Raw genomic sequence first — 21,580 nt, 5'->3', positions numbered from 1 at the left:
TTCTTCCTGATTGTCTCATCTTCTTCCAGATCCTCCAGAAAGTCCTGGTACTGCCTGCAGAAGGAGATTTGCAGAGGTTAACAGACCACCAATCCATGTTAGGCCAAAGCTGCAGTTATGCTAAGCACAGAGAATAGGAGATGAAGGAGTCTGCAACGGTGAAAACTTAGGGGAAAGATTTCAAGGTTGAAAGTAAAAGTTAATAAAAAATAAAGTGATTTTTTTTTTAATAGAACCATATTTTACTGTGGGAAAAGTCAGATGGTCAAGGGAAAAAGAAAGGCAAGTCCATTTCTTATGGCCCACTTCTCCACCGACGTTCTCATATGTTGTCTCCGTATCACCTCCTCTGTAAAACAGGGACTCTAAGCATCTCCCTCTCCCGGGGTTTGTGGTGAGGACGAAGTGAAGGAGTAAATGCAGAGCTCTTCCCCAAGCCAACAACTAAAGGCCGACTGTGGTGGCGAGGTCACCCTGGGCTTGTCAAAGGTGGGCCCACAGATGGCGAGCTTGGGGAGCTGAATCAAACTGCAGACACCGAGAGGAGTCCTGCTGTGGGCTGGGGGGGCTGGGGATCACCCCACTCTGTTTAAAGAGGCTTCGTGATGAGCTGCACCCATCCCCGAGATTTTTTCCCCCATACGCCATCCCCAAGAGCAGCCCCCAGGAGGCAGAGCTGCTCAGTCCGTGGGGGTGGAGGCAGTAGCCAAAGAAAGGATAAAGCGTAGCTACTTCAACGTGATGGAGAATTGCTCCATTGTAATATTTAGTAACTTCTTCCTTAAAATGGCTAATTAATTTTGATTGGTCTGTTTTTTAGCATTAACACATCTAACAGACAGAAATTATCTCCGACTTTTTAAATAAATTAGGACTTCTTAGAAATCTCTCACACTTTTCCATTTTTCAAAGTGAAAATAATAAATTAGAGCCAAACCATTCATATTCCAAGTACTTTCATTCTTCTTCCTGTCACCCTTTATGAGGCTACATAAAGCCTGAAGATTAAAATGCTTGGAGTTCAAAAGCGTGAACTTGCCGCAAAGTTAATTATTTCTCGCCACTTAGACAATATCTTTGCTTTTTACTTCTTATTCATCAAGGTTTTCCTTTTTATTACACACTAAAGAGAGCACATCCACCAAAGTTACTTTTAAAATTCAAGTTTTTAGGCTTTTCATTACTTTTATCAATAGTAATAATATGGCCAAGTCTCAATTTGTCCAAATTACTTCCAAGCACCTTTAACAAAGCAGGCAATAACATTAAGGCTTTTGGAGACGGAAAAAAAGCTCCTGGAGCAGGAGCTGGGAGAAAAAAGCTTTTCAAAGACCAATCTAGTCACATCCCCTCCCTTGGAGAAGGAGAAAGCTGCTCCCTTGGAACTGGGAGTCCGCTTTATGCCGAGAGCCGACTTAGCCCATCCCAACAGTGGGACTGGAAGCAAAGAAAACGGGAGAGGAGGGGAGGCGGCCCAGCAGGCTGACTGGCTCTCTCCCCCATGGGGTTCAAACTTCCTGGTGTCCCGCCACTTCCCAAGTCGATCCCCAACTCTAGGGTATCCTCCCCATCCCGCCCCATCCCTTCCCATATACACTCGGACCAAGCTTGGGCCTGCACAGCCCACGAGCTCAAAGCAACAAATCCTGGAAGCCTGTTTATCTTCCTCAAACTCTGAGCCAAGTATGATCCAGGGCAACTAAAACCCAACTCCAAACAGCCATTAGCACAGAGCTGCCTCGAGCCCACCCCGGAGGCCTCCTAGAGCTTCCTTCTTAAGCCCCCTTATTTCCCCGCTCGGTCTCTGTGTCCAGCCCATTTGTGCCGTTCACCTCGTTCTCACTCCGTCTCCCCCCTCTGGGCTCCTGCGAAGATGCACGAGCCTGCACTGATGGGCTTTGGTTTCTGTGATTAAACTGAAGGATGTGGTTAACCAGAAGCTGAGCAGCAAGTCTCACCTCCAATACTCAAGGAATCTGGGACTAGCGACTTTCTCCTAACAGGTGGAAGGATCTTCTGGGAGGCCTCCCCTCTCCCCACACCCCCCGAGAGAAGCTTGCTGGCCCCCCCTTTCCATCTCCCAACACGGAACAAGAAGCAGATTAACTGCAGCCGGCATCTCTCCCAGGGGCCAGGCCCGCGGCCCCTCGTTGGGGGAGGGGAGGCAGCCGCAATACCCAGAGGTGGGCTCAAGAAGTGACCCTTGGGATCCGAGGGGGCATAAGCAGAGGCACAAGTCCGGCAAACTCCCCGGGCCCATTCATTTTCCAGAAGCCCATCCTCCTCTACTCTCTGCATAGCCCAATCACATAAAAGCAGGGCCTAGGGCCAGAGAGAGCTTCCCTGACCACAAGTTAGCGTTAAGAGCATAAGCCGGCCTGTACCTCTCATCATCTGTGTCCATGGTCTCTTTGTCCCGATCCAGTTCCTTGAGCTTCCAGTTCCTGCGACGCTGACGTTTGACCCGATCATAACTCTTTTTGATCAAGACCTAAACACCAAAGTAATCTGAGTTAGTCAGAAAGCAACAACAGCCTATCGGAAGCCCAGACTCCAAAACCCGCCAGGGCCCACAAACAAGGCTGCGTGACCCCGGCAGGAGGTCCCTCTCCAGCCTCAGCCCTTAAGGGGCCAGCTGCCCATCTGGACACAACCACGGCGGCGGGATGCTGTCAGAGAGATTCACTGAGAGGACTCTGCACCCACGCCACGGCTCGTCTCCTGTGTCTCTGAGAACAGTAAAGTAAAAACAGATGGTTTCTCTCCTTCCACCACCCCGACTTCCTCTCCACCTTCTGCTGAGAAAAGCAGAACCTGATCACTCCCATAAAAGGAGCAGGGGACAGAAGACTCGCCACACCGACTGCACTGACCCATCAGGGTTTTAAAGAGCCCTCGGGTTTCGAGGCTTGGGAGGTTGTTAACAACCACAATTCCTTCGAGTGGGAGCACTGCCTCCGTACGGACACTTTTGCTTTGACGTCACCTTTGCTTCCCAAGGCCCTTTCCCCTGAGACCCACTCCTGACCACAGAGAATACAGAGCGGGAAAAGCGGGCTCATCCATCAAGCCCAATATCATAATGGTGCTCCTCCACCTCGGCTTTTGTTTCTAAACGGTGCTGTGGCTGCTACGTGGAATGAGGATGGAGGCGAGTTAAATGGATCCCAAATACAGCCCGCTAAAATACCCCTGCCCGACTCATTCTGCTCTGAAGTACATCAAAGGGGTCTGGTAAAGGAACTTAAGGAAACTAAGGCATTTGGGGGGAAATGGTTGACAACAAAAGAGTCTCAAACTCATTTGGATTTACTTTCTCCAGAAAAGGACCAGCCACTTTCAAAGCATTTTCAAAGGAAAGCTCTCGTTTGATCTCCCCTTCCCACTCCTCAGAGACCCCACAGCCCCATTCTTCCAGGGGAGTGGGCCCTTTCCCTCCCAGGTGGAACCCCCCGAGGGGACGGAACACCTACCACGTCAGGGACACGGTGCGTGTTCATTTTGTTGGCATACTCATCGTTCAGGTTGCAATTGGCCAAGTCAAAGCTAAAACAGAGAAGACGAGGAACGTAATAAGGAGGAGGTTCGTCCTTCCGTGCCGGGCGTCTGCTGCTTCACAGGCTCTCCGGACGGGAGAGGGAGGAGGGCCACCCCGGCCCAGGCTGTGCAAGGGGCCGGGCAAGAAGTGGAAGCCGCAGTGAAGGGGGCAGACGCTGCGCATGAGGCTCTGGGCTGAGACTGGACAGGCCAGTGTCTGCTCCACAGAACCAAAACCAGCACAGCCACCCCAAGGGCCAAGGTGCGTGTGAAACCAAACCAGGCCTCCTCCTGGTCTGTCCCAGCCCAGGATTCCTCTCTGCCTGTCCCAGCCCAAGCCTCTTCCCTGTTTGTCCAGGCCCAGGCCTCCTCCTGGTCTGGCCTGGCCCAGGCCTCCCCACTGTTTGTCCAGGCCCAGGCCTACTCCTGGTCTGGCCTGGCCCAGGCCTCCCCACTGTTTGTCCAGGCCCAGGCCTCCTCCTGGTCTGTCCCGGCCCAGGATTCCTCTCTGCCCGTCCCAGCCCAGGCCTCTTCCCTGTTTGTCCAGGCCCAGGCCTCCTCCTGGTCTGTCCTGGCCCAGGCCTCCTCACTATTTGTCCAGGCCCAGGCCTCCTCCTGGTCTGTCCTGGCCCAGGCCTCCTCCTGGACTGTCCTGGCCCAGGCCTCCTCCTGGTCTGTCCTGGCCCAGGCCTCCTCCTGGTCTGTCCTGGCCCAGGCCTCCTCCTGGTCTGTCCCAGCCCAGGATTCCTCTCTGCCTGTCCCAGCCCAAGCCTCTTCCCTGTTTGTCCAGGCCCAGGCCTCCTCCTGGTCTGGCCTGGCCCAGGCCTCCCCACTGTTTGTCCAGGCCCAGGCCTACTCCTGGTCTGGCCTGGCCCAGGCCTCCCCACTGTTTGTCCAGGCCCAGGCCTCCTCCTGGTCTGTCCCGGCCCAGGATTCCTCTCTGCCCATCCCAGCCCAGGCCTCTTCCCTGTTTGTCCAGGCCCAGGCCTCCTCCTGGTCTGTCCTGGCCCAGGCCTCCTCCTGGTCTGTCCTGGCCCAGGCCTCCTCCTGGTCTGTCCTGGCCCAGGCCTCCTCCTGGTCTGTCCTGGCCCAGGCCTCCCCACTGTTTGTCCAGGCCCAGGCCTCCTCCCTGTCCCAGCCCAGGTCTCCTCTCTGTCCATCCCAGCCCTGGCCTCCTCCTCCCCACCGGGAGCCCTCAGGGAACAGCCCAGCCCAAACTTTAACCAGGGACCCCGAGTGCTGATGAGAGGCCTGTGACACCCACCCCAGCACCAAGTCTCCGGGGTTCAGCAGGTGTCCCAGGTGAGTCCGGCAGAAGTACTGGTTGTCCGTGTTCATCTCCGAAGTCTTCTGCACCCAGACCTCCGCGAGCATGTGCTGGGCAGGAACAATGAAAGGGGAAGCTCAGTCAGCGGCCATGAGCTCCTACTTCCTCCTACTTACTATGGGAGCCCTCTGAGCACCACTAAGGGACGCCTGACCCCTTTAAGCCTGCAGGGCTCCCGAGGAGGGGGACGTGCGCTGCTGCCCACCCACCACTCAGTGTCCTCGGCCTGTCTGTAACGCAGGCCCAGGGCCATGGGAGGCCTCTTCTGCCCAGGAGGCTCCTGATGGAACGGGAGCTCCCTGAGGGCAGATGCCTGCTGACCAACAGGCTGGTCCCAGGGCGGGGGAGCCGGCAGGCCCAAGGCCCCGCTGAGGGCTGGGACAAAGAGAAGAAGAAGGAAGGGACAGAGGCGCCCCCGTACACAGGCCCTCAGGAGCCCTTGCCCAGGGGCCCACCACTGGACTGAGCGGAACTGGGGCCCTCGGTCCCTCAGCAGCAGAGCCCAAGCCCGAGGCTCTGGCCAAAACTGGCTGGGGGAGAGGGGGAGAGAGAGGACGCGCGAGAGGCCAGGGGTCATGGACGCCAGGAGCACGAGCCCGGAGAACTCAGAGGCGGCCTTGGTCGAGGAGGCCAAAAAGTGCGAGCCAGAGTCTGGCCCTCGAGGGTCCTGGCGTCCACACTAGTGCAAAGGCCCCCCAGTAGGCCAGTGGTTCTCCCAGCCCGATCCTGGGGACCATGTTGCTCTCTGACCCCTATTTCCTAACAGAAGGCCCATTTTCAGGAGGGGCCTAGATCCAGAGCAGCCCACGCATAAAACTCTGCGGAGAAAGTGAGCCATGGGAGTGGGGGGGGGGGGCGGGGGAGCCTTACCTTGTTGGACCGCATGCCGGCCCCCGCCACGGCCTTCTGGTTGTGGACCAGGCTGCACTCCATCACAATGAACTCCTCCAGCTGCTTGGGGTGGCACAAGCTACTGAAGGGGTAGCGCCAGTACGTGTTCCCATCGATCTCAGCAACTGCGGACAAGGGGTGAGGAGAGCCCTGAGGGCCGGGCCGGAGGACACGGGCCCTCGGGGGCGCAGGACAGACATTCCCCGTCACCTCCCATCCCAGCTCCGCCCCCACGTGCCCGTTTTTCCCCCAGCGTCCACAACCTGCTAGCAGACCAAAGAATGGTCAGCCACTGCATGCGGGAGAGGGGGAGGCCCCCCCAGTCTCCGACATGGTCCGTGCACAATCTGCACCTGATCCCCAGCAGGAGATTTCCCGAAAAGGTGGCGCCTTTCCCGCCATCACTCGTGCTCTCCATACGGACCGTATCAAGATCACTTGTGGTTTCTTACCTAGAGACTTTCCATTTCTGTTCACTCTGTGTTAAGGAAAAATTCTAAACCGTTTTGTTTTTTAACTAAAACTAAAAATTTTTAAAAATAAAAGCGGGCCAAAATGAATCAGAATAATTAGCCTTAATAAACCATTCCTCTAGGATGGAAGTTTTCAAATGAGTTTTATCTAAGCTCCAGGAGAGTGACAGGACTAGCTAACCGTCTGCGCGCCGCCACGGCTCCGCTCCATCACGAAAAGCAAATTGCTTTCCACAGCCTGAACGGCTTTCAAATATGCTGAAATGTGGCCATGAGACTTTAAATGAATTAGTCACAAAAATTAAATCAGAGAGCAAACACAATCCAATTTCAGTAAAAGTTAATGGGATGAAACAACTGTACAAAGAAAGATTTTAAGGAATAATAGAAGAGATAATATCTATAAACATTGTCAAATGATAGCAGAGAGCCGTTTTAATCAAATGCTTTCTTCCCAATCCAATGCCCATTCACCTTTCGTAAATATGTTTGGCAGCTATGTTTATAATTTCCATTTTGAAAAATGAGGCTTTTTTCCAAGAATTAAAATTCTGTCATTCAAGGGCATAGTATGAATAGTTTTAACCAGTGGTCCTCAAACTTTTTAAATAGGGGGCCAGGTCCCTGTCCCTCAGACTGTGGGAGGGCCGGACTAGAGTAAAAACAAAAGCTCACACTTGTCTCTGCCCCTCGGCCCATTTCCCATAACCCGGCGGGCCACATAAATGTCCTCAGCGGGAGCATCTGGCCCATGGGCCGTAGTTTGAGAACCCCTGGTTTTAACTATAAAAAACACCAGTTACTGCTCGACCCAGAAGTACAACCTTTAAGACAATTTTTCCCATACCCCCTCCCAAAAAAAGTCTTACTCTGCAGCGTGTTCGGGTCAATGAGGTGGATGGCACTGGTCACTCGGATACAGACACAAATCTGGCTCATGTTTCCAAGGCTTTGGGCCAGTTTTGGCGAGAGACACACCACATTGTCCTGCGTGGAACCAAAAAGCAGCGGAGATGAGTCCCAGATCACAGCCCCCAACACGGTTGTTTCCAAAGTCTCCCGGCCTGAGCCGGCTGGAGAACCCATTCTAAAAACCAGCCATAAAAAGGTCCCCAGCCAGCTTCTCAGAGATCCCTTTTCCTCTGCAGCACGGCTGCAATTTTATGACCGTGTTATTCAGATAGAGAACTGAGAGTCCCTCATCACATTAACGTCTCTATCACACAGCCACACGCCGATATCCTGTAAACACGCAGCAGATCTTTGGCAATTCATAACTTCTCCGAACATCTACGAGAATAGAAATTCAACTCAAGCTAAATTTCTCTCTTATTCTGCCAAGTAAACTGAGCTGTAAAGGACAGATGTAAATGTCTTTCTCAAATACGATTCCCACTGAAATATCTTTTATCTATCTATATTTACATCTATAAAGAGATATACAAAGATACTAGAGAAGAACTAGGAACTGAAACTCCAAAATACCTAATGGTAGAGTTACAGACTTGGAGATCGGTCCAGGCGGAAGGGAGGCTCTTTGAGAACTACAAAAACTCAAACTGACCCCAAGGACCATGCACCTCATTTGTGAGGGAAACAAAACGTCTGATGCATTTCTAGGGTTTTATCCTGGTGCCAGAGTGGGAGCCTTCGGGGCCCGTCTGACACAGCCTCCTCCATTAAACCACAGGCTCTGAGCACGGGGTCTAGGGCCTTCTTATTCCCCCGGACCCCACAGGCCCACAGCCAGGTGGGTGCAAGTCCAAGGCAGCATCAGGGAGAAGGGAGCGTCTGCGGGGCTGGGACTGACAACAACCCAGGAGGCATCTACTGTAAGCTCTGAGCCAGACGTGAGGACTCAGGGACAAAAACTAAATAAAAAAGACCTTTTCACTAGAGAGTGGGAGGAGAGGGGCTGAAAAGCTGCCCCGAGGCCATGAGCTGCAGGAGGAAGACCGTGGCCCCCCCACCCACAGCACTGGGGAGCCACCACGAGCATGAGCATGAGGCAGGTGGACCTGACTTTGAGCCTGCCTTGGGCCCTGGGCACATCCCTCAGCTTCTCAGACCCTCCTCCTCCTCCTCGCCTGTGAAACAGGCACCCGCGTGCAGACCTTCCCGGCAGGGCTTCTTTCTTACCCAAATCCTAAAGGAAGGAGAAGCCTCCCGAACCACAAGCCCGCCATCACTGCCCAGGGGCCTTCCCTGTTCTCAGGCCTATAGCGGCAGGGCCGGGGCTGTTCTCACCAGGGCGGGCCTTTCAGAACCGGGACAGCACCCGGGCTTCCCCCCGCCCAGGCAGCCCCTTCCAGCACAATCTCACAGACACTTCTCCCCCAGCTCCTCTACGAGGGAACTGGAGCAGGCGGGAGTTTCCAAACTACAAGAGGACACGGCGGCGCCTCTCACTTACGTTAGCGGACGCTGAATTCAGATTCAGCCAGATTAATGAAGCGGAGGAAGAGTTACCTTGCATATGGGAACAATTTCCACAGAAAAAGTGCTTTTGTAGTTGTATGTATTGCTGTGAATGTCATGAGAGATCAGTCTCTGCGAAGATTTGGATCTAAAAATTAAAAAAACAAAGAGGTTAATCTTAACCCCCCACAACTGACGAGTCCTTGTCAGTGCAGAGCCCGCCCACCCGGTACCGGGACCCAAACACGAGGGGATTCCGGCGCATCCCTGCGGGGGTCGCCCCTCACAGGCACCTTCTCCTATGGGACAAGACGTTTGGGGGGAGGCGCCAACAGGCCCGCTAAGGCCCCAGGCAGGAGAGGGCACTGGCCGAGCAACAGGGGCCGGCGTGGGCGGGCGAGACAGCGCCCGGATGTGACCAGATGTGAGGGAAGAGTCCGGGCTGTAAACAGCCCTCGGGGCCCACAGTCCTAGAACACGGCGCCCCAGCGTCTCCTGCGTGTGTGTAACACTGAGTGTCTGCATGTGTGAGACGGCCTCGCACAAGAGGAGTGGAGGCTCCGAAGGGCCCCACCCCGCGGCCCCGAGGAGAACCCGCCTGCCTCAGAGCCCAGAGACCCCAGGCCCACAGTGGCTGCAGGTGTGCAGAACCCCCCACCTCCCCTCTCTGGGCTTGAAAAGTCACCACTGAAAAAGAGGGATCAAATAAAAAGCCACTGGGATAATCCGGGCAAGAGACAATGGGGGACTGACTGTGGGGACCGGGGAGGAGCCCAAGTCAGAGGGAACCAGGAGGCGGCAGGTTCTCCATAGAAAGGGCGGGAAGGAGGAAGGGTCTGGGGGAAGGACGAGGACTTTACTTTGGCCACGGCAAGCCTGAGATGTTCTGGGGACTGATGTGGGACAGAGGGAGACAGAGACAGACAGACTCACTCTCTCGGCCCCCACCCCTTCCTTTCCTCCCTCTCTCTCACTGGAATCATCAGCATGGAGATAAAACTGAGCCCACAGGAGACGAGGAGACCGAGGGAGACGCCCCAGGACAAGGGCCCAGGAGGTGACCCCAGCAGCTCCTTTCTCTCCATCCCCTTCACCTCCTCCCTAGTGCTGACCCCCCATCTCTGCGAGCTCCCTCCCCCCGCTCCCAGTATCCTTCCCCAGCACAACCCCCGCTCCTTGTGAGCCCCGCTCCTGGGACTGTCCTTGTGTTCCCAGAGGCGGCTCAGGGCCCAGCACAGGGTGGCACTTAGGTACTACTGGATAACTGATTTACACCCAGAGACGCCCCTGCCCGGCCACGTTCCAGTGGTGGGCATCCCCAGTGCTGACTCCCGCTCCCCATGTCTGTACCGTCCCCCTCCTTCCCGAGCCCCCAACGAGAGCCTGCCTCCACCCTGGGACCCTCCATTCCTGCGACATCCATGTGTCCCTGTCAGCCCGACACCCCCCGCCCCACAGCTTCTCGCTCTGCCCTCCCCTGTGCTGGCGTCCGCAGCCTCGAGGGTCCTCCCACACCCACAAGGTGCTTCAGGGGCAGCCAGGGAGGCCCCGTCTCCCCCACCCCCACCTACCTGCAAGGAACCGTGCACTGCAGAAAGTCCACCATCTTCTGCGCGTGCTGCTTCTGGGCGTAGTAGAAATCCAGGCCATCTAAAAGGAACAGAAAGGCCGCCCTGAAGGGGCTCCCACAGACCCGAGGGGACAAGCACTTCTGTGCATTAACTCCCGCCCAGAGGGAGGGGCTCTGCAGGGCAGGGGGGGAGGGTCAGGGCCAAGCCTAAGCAGGGTCACCGGCCAGCAGCAAGGCCGAAAAGCAAAATTTTAGCCAACTGTGCCGATCTCTGCTTTCTGCCACCAGCGCTACCCCAGGTCAAACAAAGGTCCCTCTTTCAGCTGCGAGGTCCCCCCCGGGCCTGGACTGGCCCATTACAACAAGAGTTCTCCCCAGGAGAGCGGGGCGCCCCCAACAACGGGACCCCCTTGGGGACCGGGTACTCCTGGACGGGGCCGGGCCAGCAGCCCATTGAGAGCAGGCCTGATGCGCAACAGAGGCCTTGCTGACCCGTCTTTAACCATCCAGGTGCTAGGTGGCCGAAGATCCAGATGGCAGCCAGCTTGATTTTGGACAAGTCTCCTGGCCGGTTCTGCCTCAGTTTCCTCACCTGTCAGTTCTATTTACATTCACCAGAACCATGCCCAAAATGCTCCTTCTTCTTAAGCCTTTGGAACACTCTCCTGAGCAAGGCAGCCAAAGTCCCAAACAGGAGCAAAGCTCCTCGGAAGGCTTTCCATCCCCCAGAGCTGACCGAGAAGGCCCCAAGTGCACTAAGGAAGCCCCATGAAAAACGTACTCGCCATCTCCTAACGCTGTCTCTCCATCAATAAGGAGGAGGACAGCCAGACAGCCCTTGCACATTACTGCTTACTCTCTTCTAAATGACTTTTTAAAAGGCGTATTAGAGACAAATCTCTTCCAGCCTATTCTAATTGATGGCAAGCCCTTCAAGGCCTAGGCTTGTTCATGTCTTTGCTCTGTGCTCATCAAAAACGCCCCAAGGCCTCCGAGGCCTCCACAACAAGAACAGCAGGAGATCCCGTGTCATTTCCCAGCCCTCCCCAAGTAAAAAGCGGGTGGAACAATGCTCAAGGGAGCCAACTGGGAACATGAAATGTGGGGCGATCATTAAAATGAAATTTCAAATGTTTAAAATGCAAGAGAACCCGGGACTCACCGTGAATCTCCTTGATCCGGAGGGTGTTCTGGTGCGCTCTGTGTTTCAGGATCAGCTGCTCCAGGTAGTAGAAAGTTTTTTTGTGTAAGGTCTAAATTGAAATCCAAAAATAAAGCTAGATGATTCAACCCAAAACAAACGTTAGAGGTCAAAGGGTAACAAACAAAAAACCCAATTCCGAACGGCACATTCATGTAACTGGACAAAAATAAAATGGCACTAGAGACATCTTGGTAAAAATGTGCTCTGGACTAATATCTGTCTGCCCAGGTTGCATGTACCTTCGGATTCTAATGTTTATTGTGCAACAAGAAAGTGATATTCGCACACATGTATTGTACCTAGACTATATTGTAACACATGTAAAATGTATGGGATTGCCTGTCGTCGGGGGGAGGGAATAGAGGGAGGGGGGGTAAATTGGAAAAATGAATACAAGGGATAATATTATAAAATATATATATATATATATAATAAAAAAAAAAAAAAAAAAAAAAAAAAATGTGCTCTGGAAAATAAGTACTCATGACTCATCAATGCTCATGTCTCAAAAAAGCCCAGGGCCCGAAGACCCCTGTGGGCTGCCAAGCTTGGGAGAAAGGGCGAAGGGCGGGTTCGGCCTCCATCCCTCTCTCCCCGCAATAGCGGCTCTGGGGGACAAGCAGGAGGACCCGGGAGGGGGCGTCTCTGTCAGTCCGCATCATCCTCACCTTTTGCCTGACCTGGACCACGGCCTTCCAGAAATCCTTGGCTTCCACCCGATGGCACGCATCGCACATCTGGGGCTGAACTACGTACTCCACCACGAACACTTGCTGAAGGATGGCACCGTTCAGCACCTGGGGGGAGAAAAAGCACTGTCTTCGTCCCTCTGTCCCCAGAGAAAGCCACTTCCAGCAAAGGCTAAAAGTCTCCTCACCTGTGGCTCCAAGACTTTACATCACATCACAGTCATACCTGAAAGGCCCATAAACCCGAGCTATCTCCTCGTTTCTTTAATTGAAAATCTGTTCACATAAGTACCTTCAGAATGTATTTCATATTAATTAAGGATAAACTACCCAGATTTAACATCCTATATGTAGAAAATGGCAGATTATTTGATCAAAAAGGTAAAAAGACATAGTGATTAAGCCCCAGGATGTCTTACATTAACATTTCAAAGGCTCTGAAATATTCTTAAATTAAAGCAGTTTCACTTGGGAATATTTTCTTTGAAGAAAGATGAGCTATATATAATTCAGCTGTGGAAATGGAGAGGGAGGTGGAAAGAGCAATCTTCAAAAGAAACAAAAGCGTCTCCTAGCTGATGTTTTTATTTGTTAGAAAAAACTGTCAGAAACTAATCTAAGCCTCCATTTTGCCCCCCCCACGTGTTTTCCCTAAGGACCCGCCAAGTGGACCAGTGACCCCAAAACAAGCAGAGAAGGAATAATGATGGAATTAATGAATCAGCCAGGAAAGAACCCTCACTGGTCCTTTTCTGAGCCACATTCGGCGCAGCAGGACGTCGGCCTCCGCTCCGGTCGGCTTCCCCCGCTTACCTCCTTCTGGATAGTCAGCTTGACTTTAAGGCGCTTGGAATGAGGTTCTGTCCAAACAAAGCCAGCTTCAATCAGCCGTACCTTCAATGGGACAAATAAAAAACTAAAGTAAACCATGAAGAACTCTCCCATCTCCCTGGAAAAGAGGAAACAAGCTCAGTAATGCACAAAACCTTACAAGAGGCTCCGAGAAAGGCCAAGGCTTCACCCCTGAGCAGCTACGAGGTTTGGTGGATAGCGTCGGGCCTGGAATCAGGAATATCTAAGTTCCAATTCAGCCTCAGATACTTGTGGATTGTGTGACTGGGGAAATCTCTTAACCCTGTTTGCCACAATTGTCTTTTTTTTTTTCCACAATTCTCATTGGTAAAATAAACTGGAGAAGGAAATGGCAAAACACTGCAGGATCTCTGCTAAAGGTGACCCCCAATGGGGTCACACGGAAATGACTGGACATCAATAAAGGGTCCCCCGAGGGGGGGAAATCACAGGCACTGGGGAGGGACTGGGGTACAGGGTCACCCTGCACAACATCATCCTGGGGTTTCCTCTGCTTTTCTCAGAGCTCTGATTCTTACCCCCTTGGGCAGAGGCCCCGGGGTGCTCCCACGTGCTTCACATGAAGCATTCCGATCACCCTAAGTCAAGAGCCTTTGGTCACCATTTTCAGCTCTGAAATTCATGGCTAGCTACTTCCTGACCAAGCTAAGACATAGTGTTAAAATCCGGATTTGCAATCACATGCAGCACTGACAGTTTCTGCTGAAAAAAGAAGGAAGAAGAAAGAAAAGGGGGACTTGGGGGGAGGAAAGACCACGAAATATCCATGTGCCAATCCTCTGGGAGTGAAGCAGTTCTGACAAGCTTGGGGGCTCTCCAGAACCCTCAAAATGAATTCTGGCTATTGAAGCAAGCAATTAAATGAAATTAGACTTCATTTAATAAAAGTTATATTTAGGAGCAGCTAGTTAGCACAGTGGAGAGAGCACCAGCCCTGAAGTCAGGAGGACCCAAGTTCAAATCTGATCTCGGACACTTAACACTTCCTGGCTGTGTGACCCTGGGCAAGTCACTTAACCCCAACTGCCTCAGCAAAAAAAAAAAAAAAAAAAAAGAGAGAGAGAATAAAAGTCGTATTTAAAAATCAAGACCAATTTTGCCTCTTGTCTTCTCTTAATTTTATCATCTCTATGATATCTTAAATGACCAGTTCAAGTCTCCAATGACACCCAAATGCAATAGTTGTCCACCAATTCCAACCTCAAATGTCCCTCTTGGCTTGGCTAGCTCTCCTGCTAATCCCTTCAAAAACTTTGCGCATTTGTTGTTTTATGGCACTACTTGTATATACATCGGTGTCATATTCTCTTTAAAATATAATGTTCTGTTGAGGTTTTCTTGGGGTCTCTGGAGCAGCCTTCGTTTCAGTTCAGTAATCACCCCAAATGCAGCCAGGGGTTAAAGGCCAAATCCTTTATTGTCTCCTTCACTTGGGACTTGGCTAGTTTTTCTGGAAGCCTTCCGGATCTTGGTTTCAGTGAGAAGCGAAGGGGGACAGCCCACCGCCACTTTTCTGGCTTCCCTAGTTCTGATTCTGGCTGAGTTTGTCCCATGCTCTCTCATCATTGGTGTGACTCTTGTGGTACTTTTAAGTACTTAGTACATGTACTGAGCTAGAGAACTGTTAAATAACCCTTGTCTCTATCAATTCCACCGACGTAGCACCTTGTTTCAAGTTCTGGCCCATAACACATTGGGGTAGGTCAGTATTGCAGAGGACAGAATGCTGGTCCTGAAGACAGGAAAAGTTTAAATCCATCCTCAAATAATAGCTACGTGAACCTGAGCAAGTCACTTAACCCGTCTGCCTCAGTTTAGTCAAGAGTAAAATGGGAAAAGTACCAGCACCTACTTGAAGGAATTATCGAGGACCAAATGAGCTATTTATAAAACACTCAGTACAGTGGCTGGCATGTAGTAGGTACTTTTAAAATGCTTATTCCCTATAATAATAGATTATAGTTATAATTGTCTATAAAAAATGATAAGCTGATTGCTTTCAGAAAAGCCTGGAAAGACTTCCATGAACTGAGGCTGGATAAAGTGAGAGAATATTATACATAGTAATAGCAAGTTTGTAGAATGATCAACTATGATGGGCTTGGCTCTTCTCAGCAATACGGAGATCCAAGACAGTTCTACAGACTTCAGATAGAAAATATCAACCACATTCAGAGACAGAACTATGGAGACTGAATGTAGATCAAAGCATAGTGTCCCCTCTCTCCCTGTTTGTTTTGTTTTGGTTTTCTTTTTCTCTCTCATTTTTTGCTCTTTAATCTGATTTTTCTCATACATCACAAATGTGGATGTTTAAAAGGATTGTATGCATATACAATATACCAAACTGTTTGCTCTCTTGAGGAGGGAAAAGCTAAGAGACGGAGAAAAAACTCTAAAACACAAAATCTTACAAAACTGAATGGTGAAAACTATCTTTTTGCATTTAGAAAAAAAATTTTTAAATGTTTATATTCCTACTTCTCCCTTTCCATCCCCATCGCTCTGCTAGAAACTCCGGCGTCTGCTCGTGTCAGGATTTGGGAGGCCTCCTTATCACGGCGATTCCTTTCCATCTGTTCTCAGGACAGCAACACAGCTGACATTCCCTTGTGGGTCCACTTCACAGTTTTCATGCAACAGCTTCTTCCCCCTTATTGGGATGGAGCTGTCTTTGTCCCGTACGACATCTGTCTCTGCTGACCCTTTTTTCTCTGGCACTGATGTGGCTCCTGGTGGAGCTAGAAGAATATCTAACCTCAGAGCCCATGGCTCATGAAGCCTGCTTGTTTCCTGTCGGGAGCTGGAAAATTTCCTTTAGCTGAAGTGACACTTAGTGTCCAGCCCAACTGGGGGTCTCCTGGCTCACTTCCCACAACCTCCACACGAAAGGTGGCCAAGCTTCTCCAAGTCTTGATCTGAGCCTGACTTCCCAGCATGCTTCTTGCCTCCTACCTTTGCCTGCTCCTTCAGCTGGGACATCTCAGGTCCTGCATCTGCTTACGAATTACTGGACAAACCCAGCCTTCAGGGGAGCTGTGTAGAGCTCTGCGCCCTATGTCCTTCTTAACACCTCTGCCCCCTTTTGCACAAGAGGAGCAGGAAACACTACTGACGGCAGTTTTATATTTTCACCTGCGTGGCCTTAATCTAAGTCTCTCTGTACTTGGCCAGGCCACTCTCCAGGGAGCAGAAAGCCTGACACTGGAACCCCACAAGCCTTGGGGGAGAACCTACCAGAGCTTCAGCACTGCTCAGGCAGCTTTTGAAAACCTCAAACCTCCTCCCACTGTGACGAGCCCTGAAAGTGGAAGAAGGGACTCCCATCCAGAACAATTTTCCTTTTAAAAAATTTCCATGAGAAAGCTTGTAATTATAAATATGAGAAAGTGGATAAAAGCTTGATGAGGCAAGGTTTGTGCAAACAATAAAAATGAGTTTAATGATCCTTAGCCTTACATGACATGAATTTCTTTTAACCTAAAAGAGCTTTTATAAATTCAGCTTTGATGGAAAAGAGCAAATCTATAAAATCTGACGATACTTAAGCTACTACTGTTACCTACTTTGCATAATGCAAATGGACAAAGATGCTGGACTGAGTTGAAAGGTCACCGAATGCTGCCATAATTTATAAAATTCCATTCATTAAAGGATGCATGAACTGCTTTCTTAATAAGCATTTCCAGCAAAAAGGTTCTATAGGCATTACTGATAAATATTCTCATTAGTAATTTTAACATGAAAGGTTTGATTTAAATAATAATTAATTCAAACATCTTGAACTCACTCACGTAACCAGAGAACTAAGTGATTTATAAGTTTAAAAGGCACATAAGTGCAAATACATGCACAAACACACAAGTATTTTGCTAAAAAAATTTTAAATTACATTCTGCTTTTCCTTTTGGCTATTTTGGTACTTTGTAAAGAACCATACAAGAAAAAAGTCAAATCCCAGCAAATCAGAAACCAATCTGTACCAATTTTTTTTTAATCTTAAAATTTCTTCATTTTCTTCCAATTTATCCCCTGCTATCAAGGTCTGATCTTTATACCAAGTTCTAGAAGATAATTAATCTACCTTACTTAGAGAAGCCTTGATTTTTTTCAAACACAAAGTAAGAAGTTCCCTTGATTCTAAGGCACACTGTATCCATGTTCCTGGTGGCTGGAGATATCTAAGGAAAAACAAAGAGAGAGTAAAAACTATGCATGAACAGTCAAGTATACACAGGACAATCAGCTGAACCATTTAGAACAATTTCTATTGCCCAGGATAATTCAATCTGCAAGTTGTTAACCAGGTTAACAAAAAAAGTCTTATTTTTTTAATATTAAAAATCTCATGATTTATGCATGTACTTATTAAAAACCCAATGAGAGGTCATCTGATTTATTTTGTATAAATATATAACACAAATTTCATTTTGCATTCATTAAGAGAGTGTTCCCAAGTAGGGTTCCTAGACAATCTCCTTTCTAAGATGTGATTTTTTAAATCAGAGTGAGAACTCTCACCACTGCCACTGACCACTGCCCCTCTAGTTATAGGCTGGAGAAGGGCTATGTCTCTGTCCAACCTGTGCAGAAGCTTCTCTCCAGCTGGCTGGGCTAATTCTCCAGCTACCTGCCAGTTGCCAGGTCAGACACATCCATGAGGATGCACTCCAAGTCTTGCCAGGTCACGGGCCAGGTCAGACCCTGGCAGCTCCCAAGGCTAGCCCGGGGTTTCAGTTTAACATCGGTGTGTCCACATCACCATGACAGCCACGGGAGTGTCTGAAGCTTGTGGGATTAGTGAGCAAAGCCAGGCTGTCCTAACGCTGACCTCGTCCCTGGGAAGTCTCCTTCTCCTACAGGCTCCCCCCAACCTTGGCACACCTGCCTCATCAGGACCCTTAGCCTTCTAACTGAGGGCCCAGCCATGAACACAACTTTCAATGAAGCAGAGCAGAGGAGAAAGATCTGCAACAGCCCCTTCCCCACCCTGCCCTCATTCTGGATTTGTGGGGTTTCTCTACCTTGTCACTCCCCTCCCCTCCCTCCCAGCCAGTCCATCCTCTTCCAAGTCTCGCATCCTCCCTCAAGCTTTCCATTTGTGAACTGGGTCTTCCTTTTGATTGGAAGCTCCCAGGGGACAGGGACTTGCTTTTTTGTATCTGTATTGCCGGCACTTAGCAAATGCTGGCATTTGTTGACTCACATCTAACTCTTATGACCCCATTTGGGGGTTTTCTTAGCAAATGCTGGAGTGGTTGGCCATTTCCTAATCCAGCTCATTCTAGAGGTAAGGCACCCAGGGTTAAGTGACTTGCACTTGTATCTGAGGTCAAATTTGAGGGTTAATCTTCCTGACAGTGAGCCCAGTACTCTCTCTATCCACTAAGGCCACCACCAGCTGTCCTTATAATAGGTATTTAATAATAATATATAGGAAGGAAAGTTAAGTGTGTTTTTAAGTACTTAACACATATACAAAATACAAATATTTATATTAAAGATAAAAATTCAACTGTATCCAAACTTAATGTTGATTCTTTTCATTTCACTCAACTAGTAAGAAAAAACTCAAACCAGTGGTAATAACTACATTATTTCTTTTATTTTTATCTCTCCTTGGCATTAATCAATTTCTTAAAAACACCTACAGAAAAGCCATCCTAACAAGGAACAAATACCTTTATAATGATCTTATTTATTTCTTAAGAACTAGAAAACATTGTAATATTTGGGACTCGCAAATATTTGCCCAAACTTGGAGCTCGTCTCACTCCAGATCCAGGCTAGGTAGGGATCCATAAAAGGCCCAAGAAATCATTTGCTTAATCAATCGAAGGTGGTGAGGGGCTGAAAGCTGGATACAAAAACCTCCCACTGCTTGAGTTCTCTAAGTTGATAATTTTATGTGGGCCTCAAAGTTCCCCACCCCTGCCCTAAATGAAAATCGGAATATAAAATAAACTGAAATGCCATACCTTTCACACTGTTTGCAGAAGTTAATTGAAACTTGTTTGGGGATCCCCTCACTAATGTCCACTTGTGTCCTCAAACAGGCTACACACATGTTGGCTGGATTGGGGGGGATGGGGACACCGCACTCGCAGCACAGGCTTAAATAAATGGAACAAAATTAAGCAAATTTTAGATTTCTGAAATGGGACAGTGACAATACATCCTCCTAAGAGCTCAGGGTACACTAAAAGTTTTAATTTGTACTTTGACCTTCTTTCTGATAACTTTTCCTCAAAAATTTTTAGATACATTGCATTCATTATATATTGGGATTGACTGAGAGTAGCTACCTACAATCATGTCTTAGGATGTTTCCCCTAAGGTGTCATTTCATTCTACAATCCAAGTGTAAAAATGCACTCAAAGGAAAAAATTACTTAGGGAAATAGTACTATATATCTACGTTATCTTATTTATGCCATACATAGCTTTGTGTTTATAAATATATGTGTACAGTCTCATAAGAGTGCAAGCTTTTTGAGAAGAGTTGTATCTTTGGACTCTTTATATTTCCAGTGTTTAATATAGTGCTTGGTACACAGTAGGCATTTGATAAATAATTATAGAACTGAACTGTATAGGTAGGAGAGGTATAAAATCATATTTTATATCATCCCATTTTTAAGATTGGCAAACTGAGGCACAAACATTACTTGGATCATCCAAAGGCACATTTAAAAGCTAGAATGTAGAATTCAAGCTCTGGTGCCAGACCTGGGAATGATACTGGTCAGTTTCCTGGTGAATAACAATTATTTAATATATCAATCTGGCCATTAAAGTTCTGCTGGGTTCTCGTCCTGGTTTTTTCCTGTTGGGGTCTCATTTTCCATACAGTATTTGCATCTTTAGCAATGGGCTGAGTCTTGGGCCTGAATAAGAAGCCTAAGCCCGGATGCCACAGTTCTCACTGCCAAACACTTTCTGAAGATCTTTTAAAAACTCCAGAGTGAACATCGGACCAATGGGCACCCGAGCAGAAACCACAAAGAGGCGAGGCGGCTAGTCATCCCGACTCCCAGCCTGGCCATGGCAGCCAATCGGGACCCACAGCAGACGAGCTCATCGCTCACTATGGAAACCAAAAATTACTCGTAAATAGTTTGGTGCCCAAAGACAGAGGCAGGGCGGGCGCTCGCAGCCGGCGAAGCAACTGAGCTGGGAGTCCAAAGTCCGCATCCAGTGAAACAGACCGGGTGAAATTGACAGAGAAATTGACACGACAAAGACGCCGGTAACTCACACGCAGCCTGGGCTGCTCGCCGCCGGGCCCTTCAGATACTCCATGGTCCAGAACGCCCTGAAAAAGGGAAGGGGGTGAAGCGCACTCTTTGCCCCTCTCCCCCCCCCCCCCCCCGCTAGAAAAGATCCCCTCCCTTCCTCCCAGTCTCGGGCCTCTAGCTCGAGCCATGCCCCACGAGATCCCCCACCCCCTCGGGCGCGGGCCGTTAGGACCCCCGGGGAGAGATGAGTGCCCGGAGGGCTCAGGAAGGGCCCGAGCCGTCCCGCCAGGCCCTAGGTCTGGCTGCCAGCGCACGAGGGATCTGGCCCGAGCTGGGCTGCCGGGGGTGGCCCCGAGCCTCAGTTTCCTCCTCCGTAAAACGCGGTAGGGCTCGATGGCCGAACTTCCGCGAACCCGAGACCCTACGACATCAGGATGAGCTTTCTCCTCCCCACGGGGGAAGGGGCCTCGAGGGTCTCGCTCAGCTCGCGACCTATGACTCCTCGCTCGGGCCTCAGCCCCGTCCCCGACCTCTCGGTGCCTCAGTTTCCTACTCTGTAAGGGAAGAGGAATCCCAGTCCTTCCCCGGCCCGACTCTCCTGACCTACCGCCCAGGGGACGAGTCACGGCCCGGAGCCCCCCACCCGTCCTGGGACTGCCCTGCTCTCCCACGTTCTTCCCCAGAACTGACCCCGATCCTGCACAGGTTCCTCACACGCGGCACCGGCACTGCCGCTTCCGGGAAGAAGATCTCGCGAGAGAGAGTGCATGAGACCTTACGGGAGTCTGTGTTTTCTTAAAGAGGCAAGTGTCAGAAAAAGAGAACGAAAGGAAAGGAATAGGGGAGATACTGGAGGGCGAAAGGGGTGTCTCCCTCTGTAGTCAAGAGCCACATACTCCCCCAGTCCTAAACTTAGTGGCTGCTATAGCGTTATCCCTAGCAAGAACCTCAGAGCCGTTTGATAGATGAGGGAATAGAAGACCAGGGAGCTGGAAGATTTTTTTTCTCTTTAAATGTTTTATTGATCGGTTTTCTTTGCATCCCCAGCGTTCTGCTGGCATACCGTAGGTGCTTAACAAATGCTAATTTTACTTATTAAAGCTCTCTGTCACTTCCCAGCGACTTCGCGACATCCCCCAAGGAAGCCTTCCCGTAGAACAAATAAGAACAAAAGACAAATTAACCCGTTTGTGTGTCTAAAATTGTTTGCCTAAAAACTGGAAACTGAATAAGTGGCTGAATAAGTTAGATATATGAATGCTATGGAATATGTTCTGTTAGAAAAGATCAGCAGGATGGCTTTGGAGAGACTTACCTGAACTGATGCTGAGTGAAGTGGAAAGGGATCATTGTACACAGC

General features: G+C 49.9%; 1 protein-coding gene across 3 annotated transcripts in view; it reads right to left on the bottom strand.

Moving 5' to 3' along the window:
• Positions 1–20,991, bottom strand: part of NMD3 (NMD3 ribosome export adaptor) — a 22,732-nt gene extending 1,741 nt beyond the window's left edge. The window contains exons 1-15 of one of the 3 annotated variants that reach the window (XM_074298120.1): positions 20,911–20,991; positions 20,241–20,297; positions 18,961–19,095; positions 17,067–17,163; positions 12,923–13,003; positions 12,089–12,217; positions 11,379–11,469; positions 10,218–10,296; positions 8,698–8,794; positions 7,098–7,215; positions 5,735–5,880; positions 4,802–4,914; positions 3,474–3,546; positions 2,385–2,491; positions 1–54 (exon numbers count right to left, since the gene is read on the bottom strand). The exon at positions 1–54 is cut by the window's left edge and continues 17 nt beyond it. In XM_074298120.1, coding sequence (XP_074154221.1) covers positions 1–54; positions 2,385–2,491; positions 3,474–3,546; positions 4,802–4,914; positions 5,735–5,880; positions 7,098–7,215; positions 8,698–8,794; positions 10,218–10,296; positions 11,379–11,469; positions 12,089–12,217; positions 12,923–13,003; positions 17,067–17,163; positions 18,961–19,095; positions 20,241–20,284 — 1,364 coding nt within the window. In that variant the 5' untranslated portion in view covers positions 20,285–20,297; positions 20,911–20,991. Of the gene's footprint in view, positions 55–2,384; positions 2,492–3,473; positions 3,547–4,801; positions 4,915–5,734; positions 5,881–7,097; positions 7,216–8,697; positions 8,795–10,217; positions 10,297–11,378; positions 11,470–12,088; positions 12,218–12,922; positions 13,004–17,066; positions 17,164–18,960; positions 19,096–19,711; positions 19,827–20,240; positions 20,298–20,827 lie in introns of those variants that run through there. The other 2 variants (XM_074298118.1, XM_074298121.1) reach the window with 2 other exon arrangements.
• Between the last annotated feature and the right edge of the window lie 589 nt (positions 20,992–21,580).

The sequence above is a fragment of the Sminthopsis crassicaudata genome, chromosome 3 (genome assembly GCF_048593235.1).
Source record: "Sminthopsis crassicaudata isolate SCR6 chromosome 3, ASM4859323v1, whole genome shotgun sequence".
In the NCBI taxonomy this organism is placed as follows: Eukaryota; Metazoa; Chordata; class Mammalia; order Dasyuromorphia; family Dasyuridae; genus Sminthopsis; species Sminthopsis crassicaudata.
Note: the sequence above shows the minus strand (reverse complement) of the source record. Positions and strands in the feature narration are given on the sequence as shown.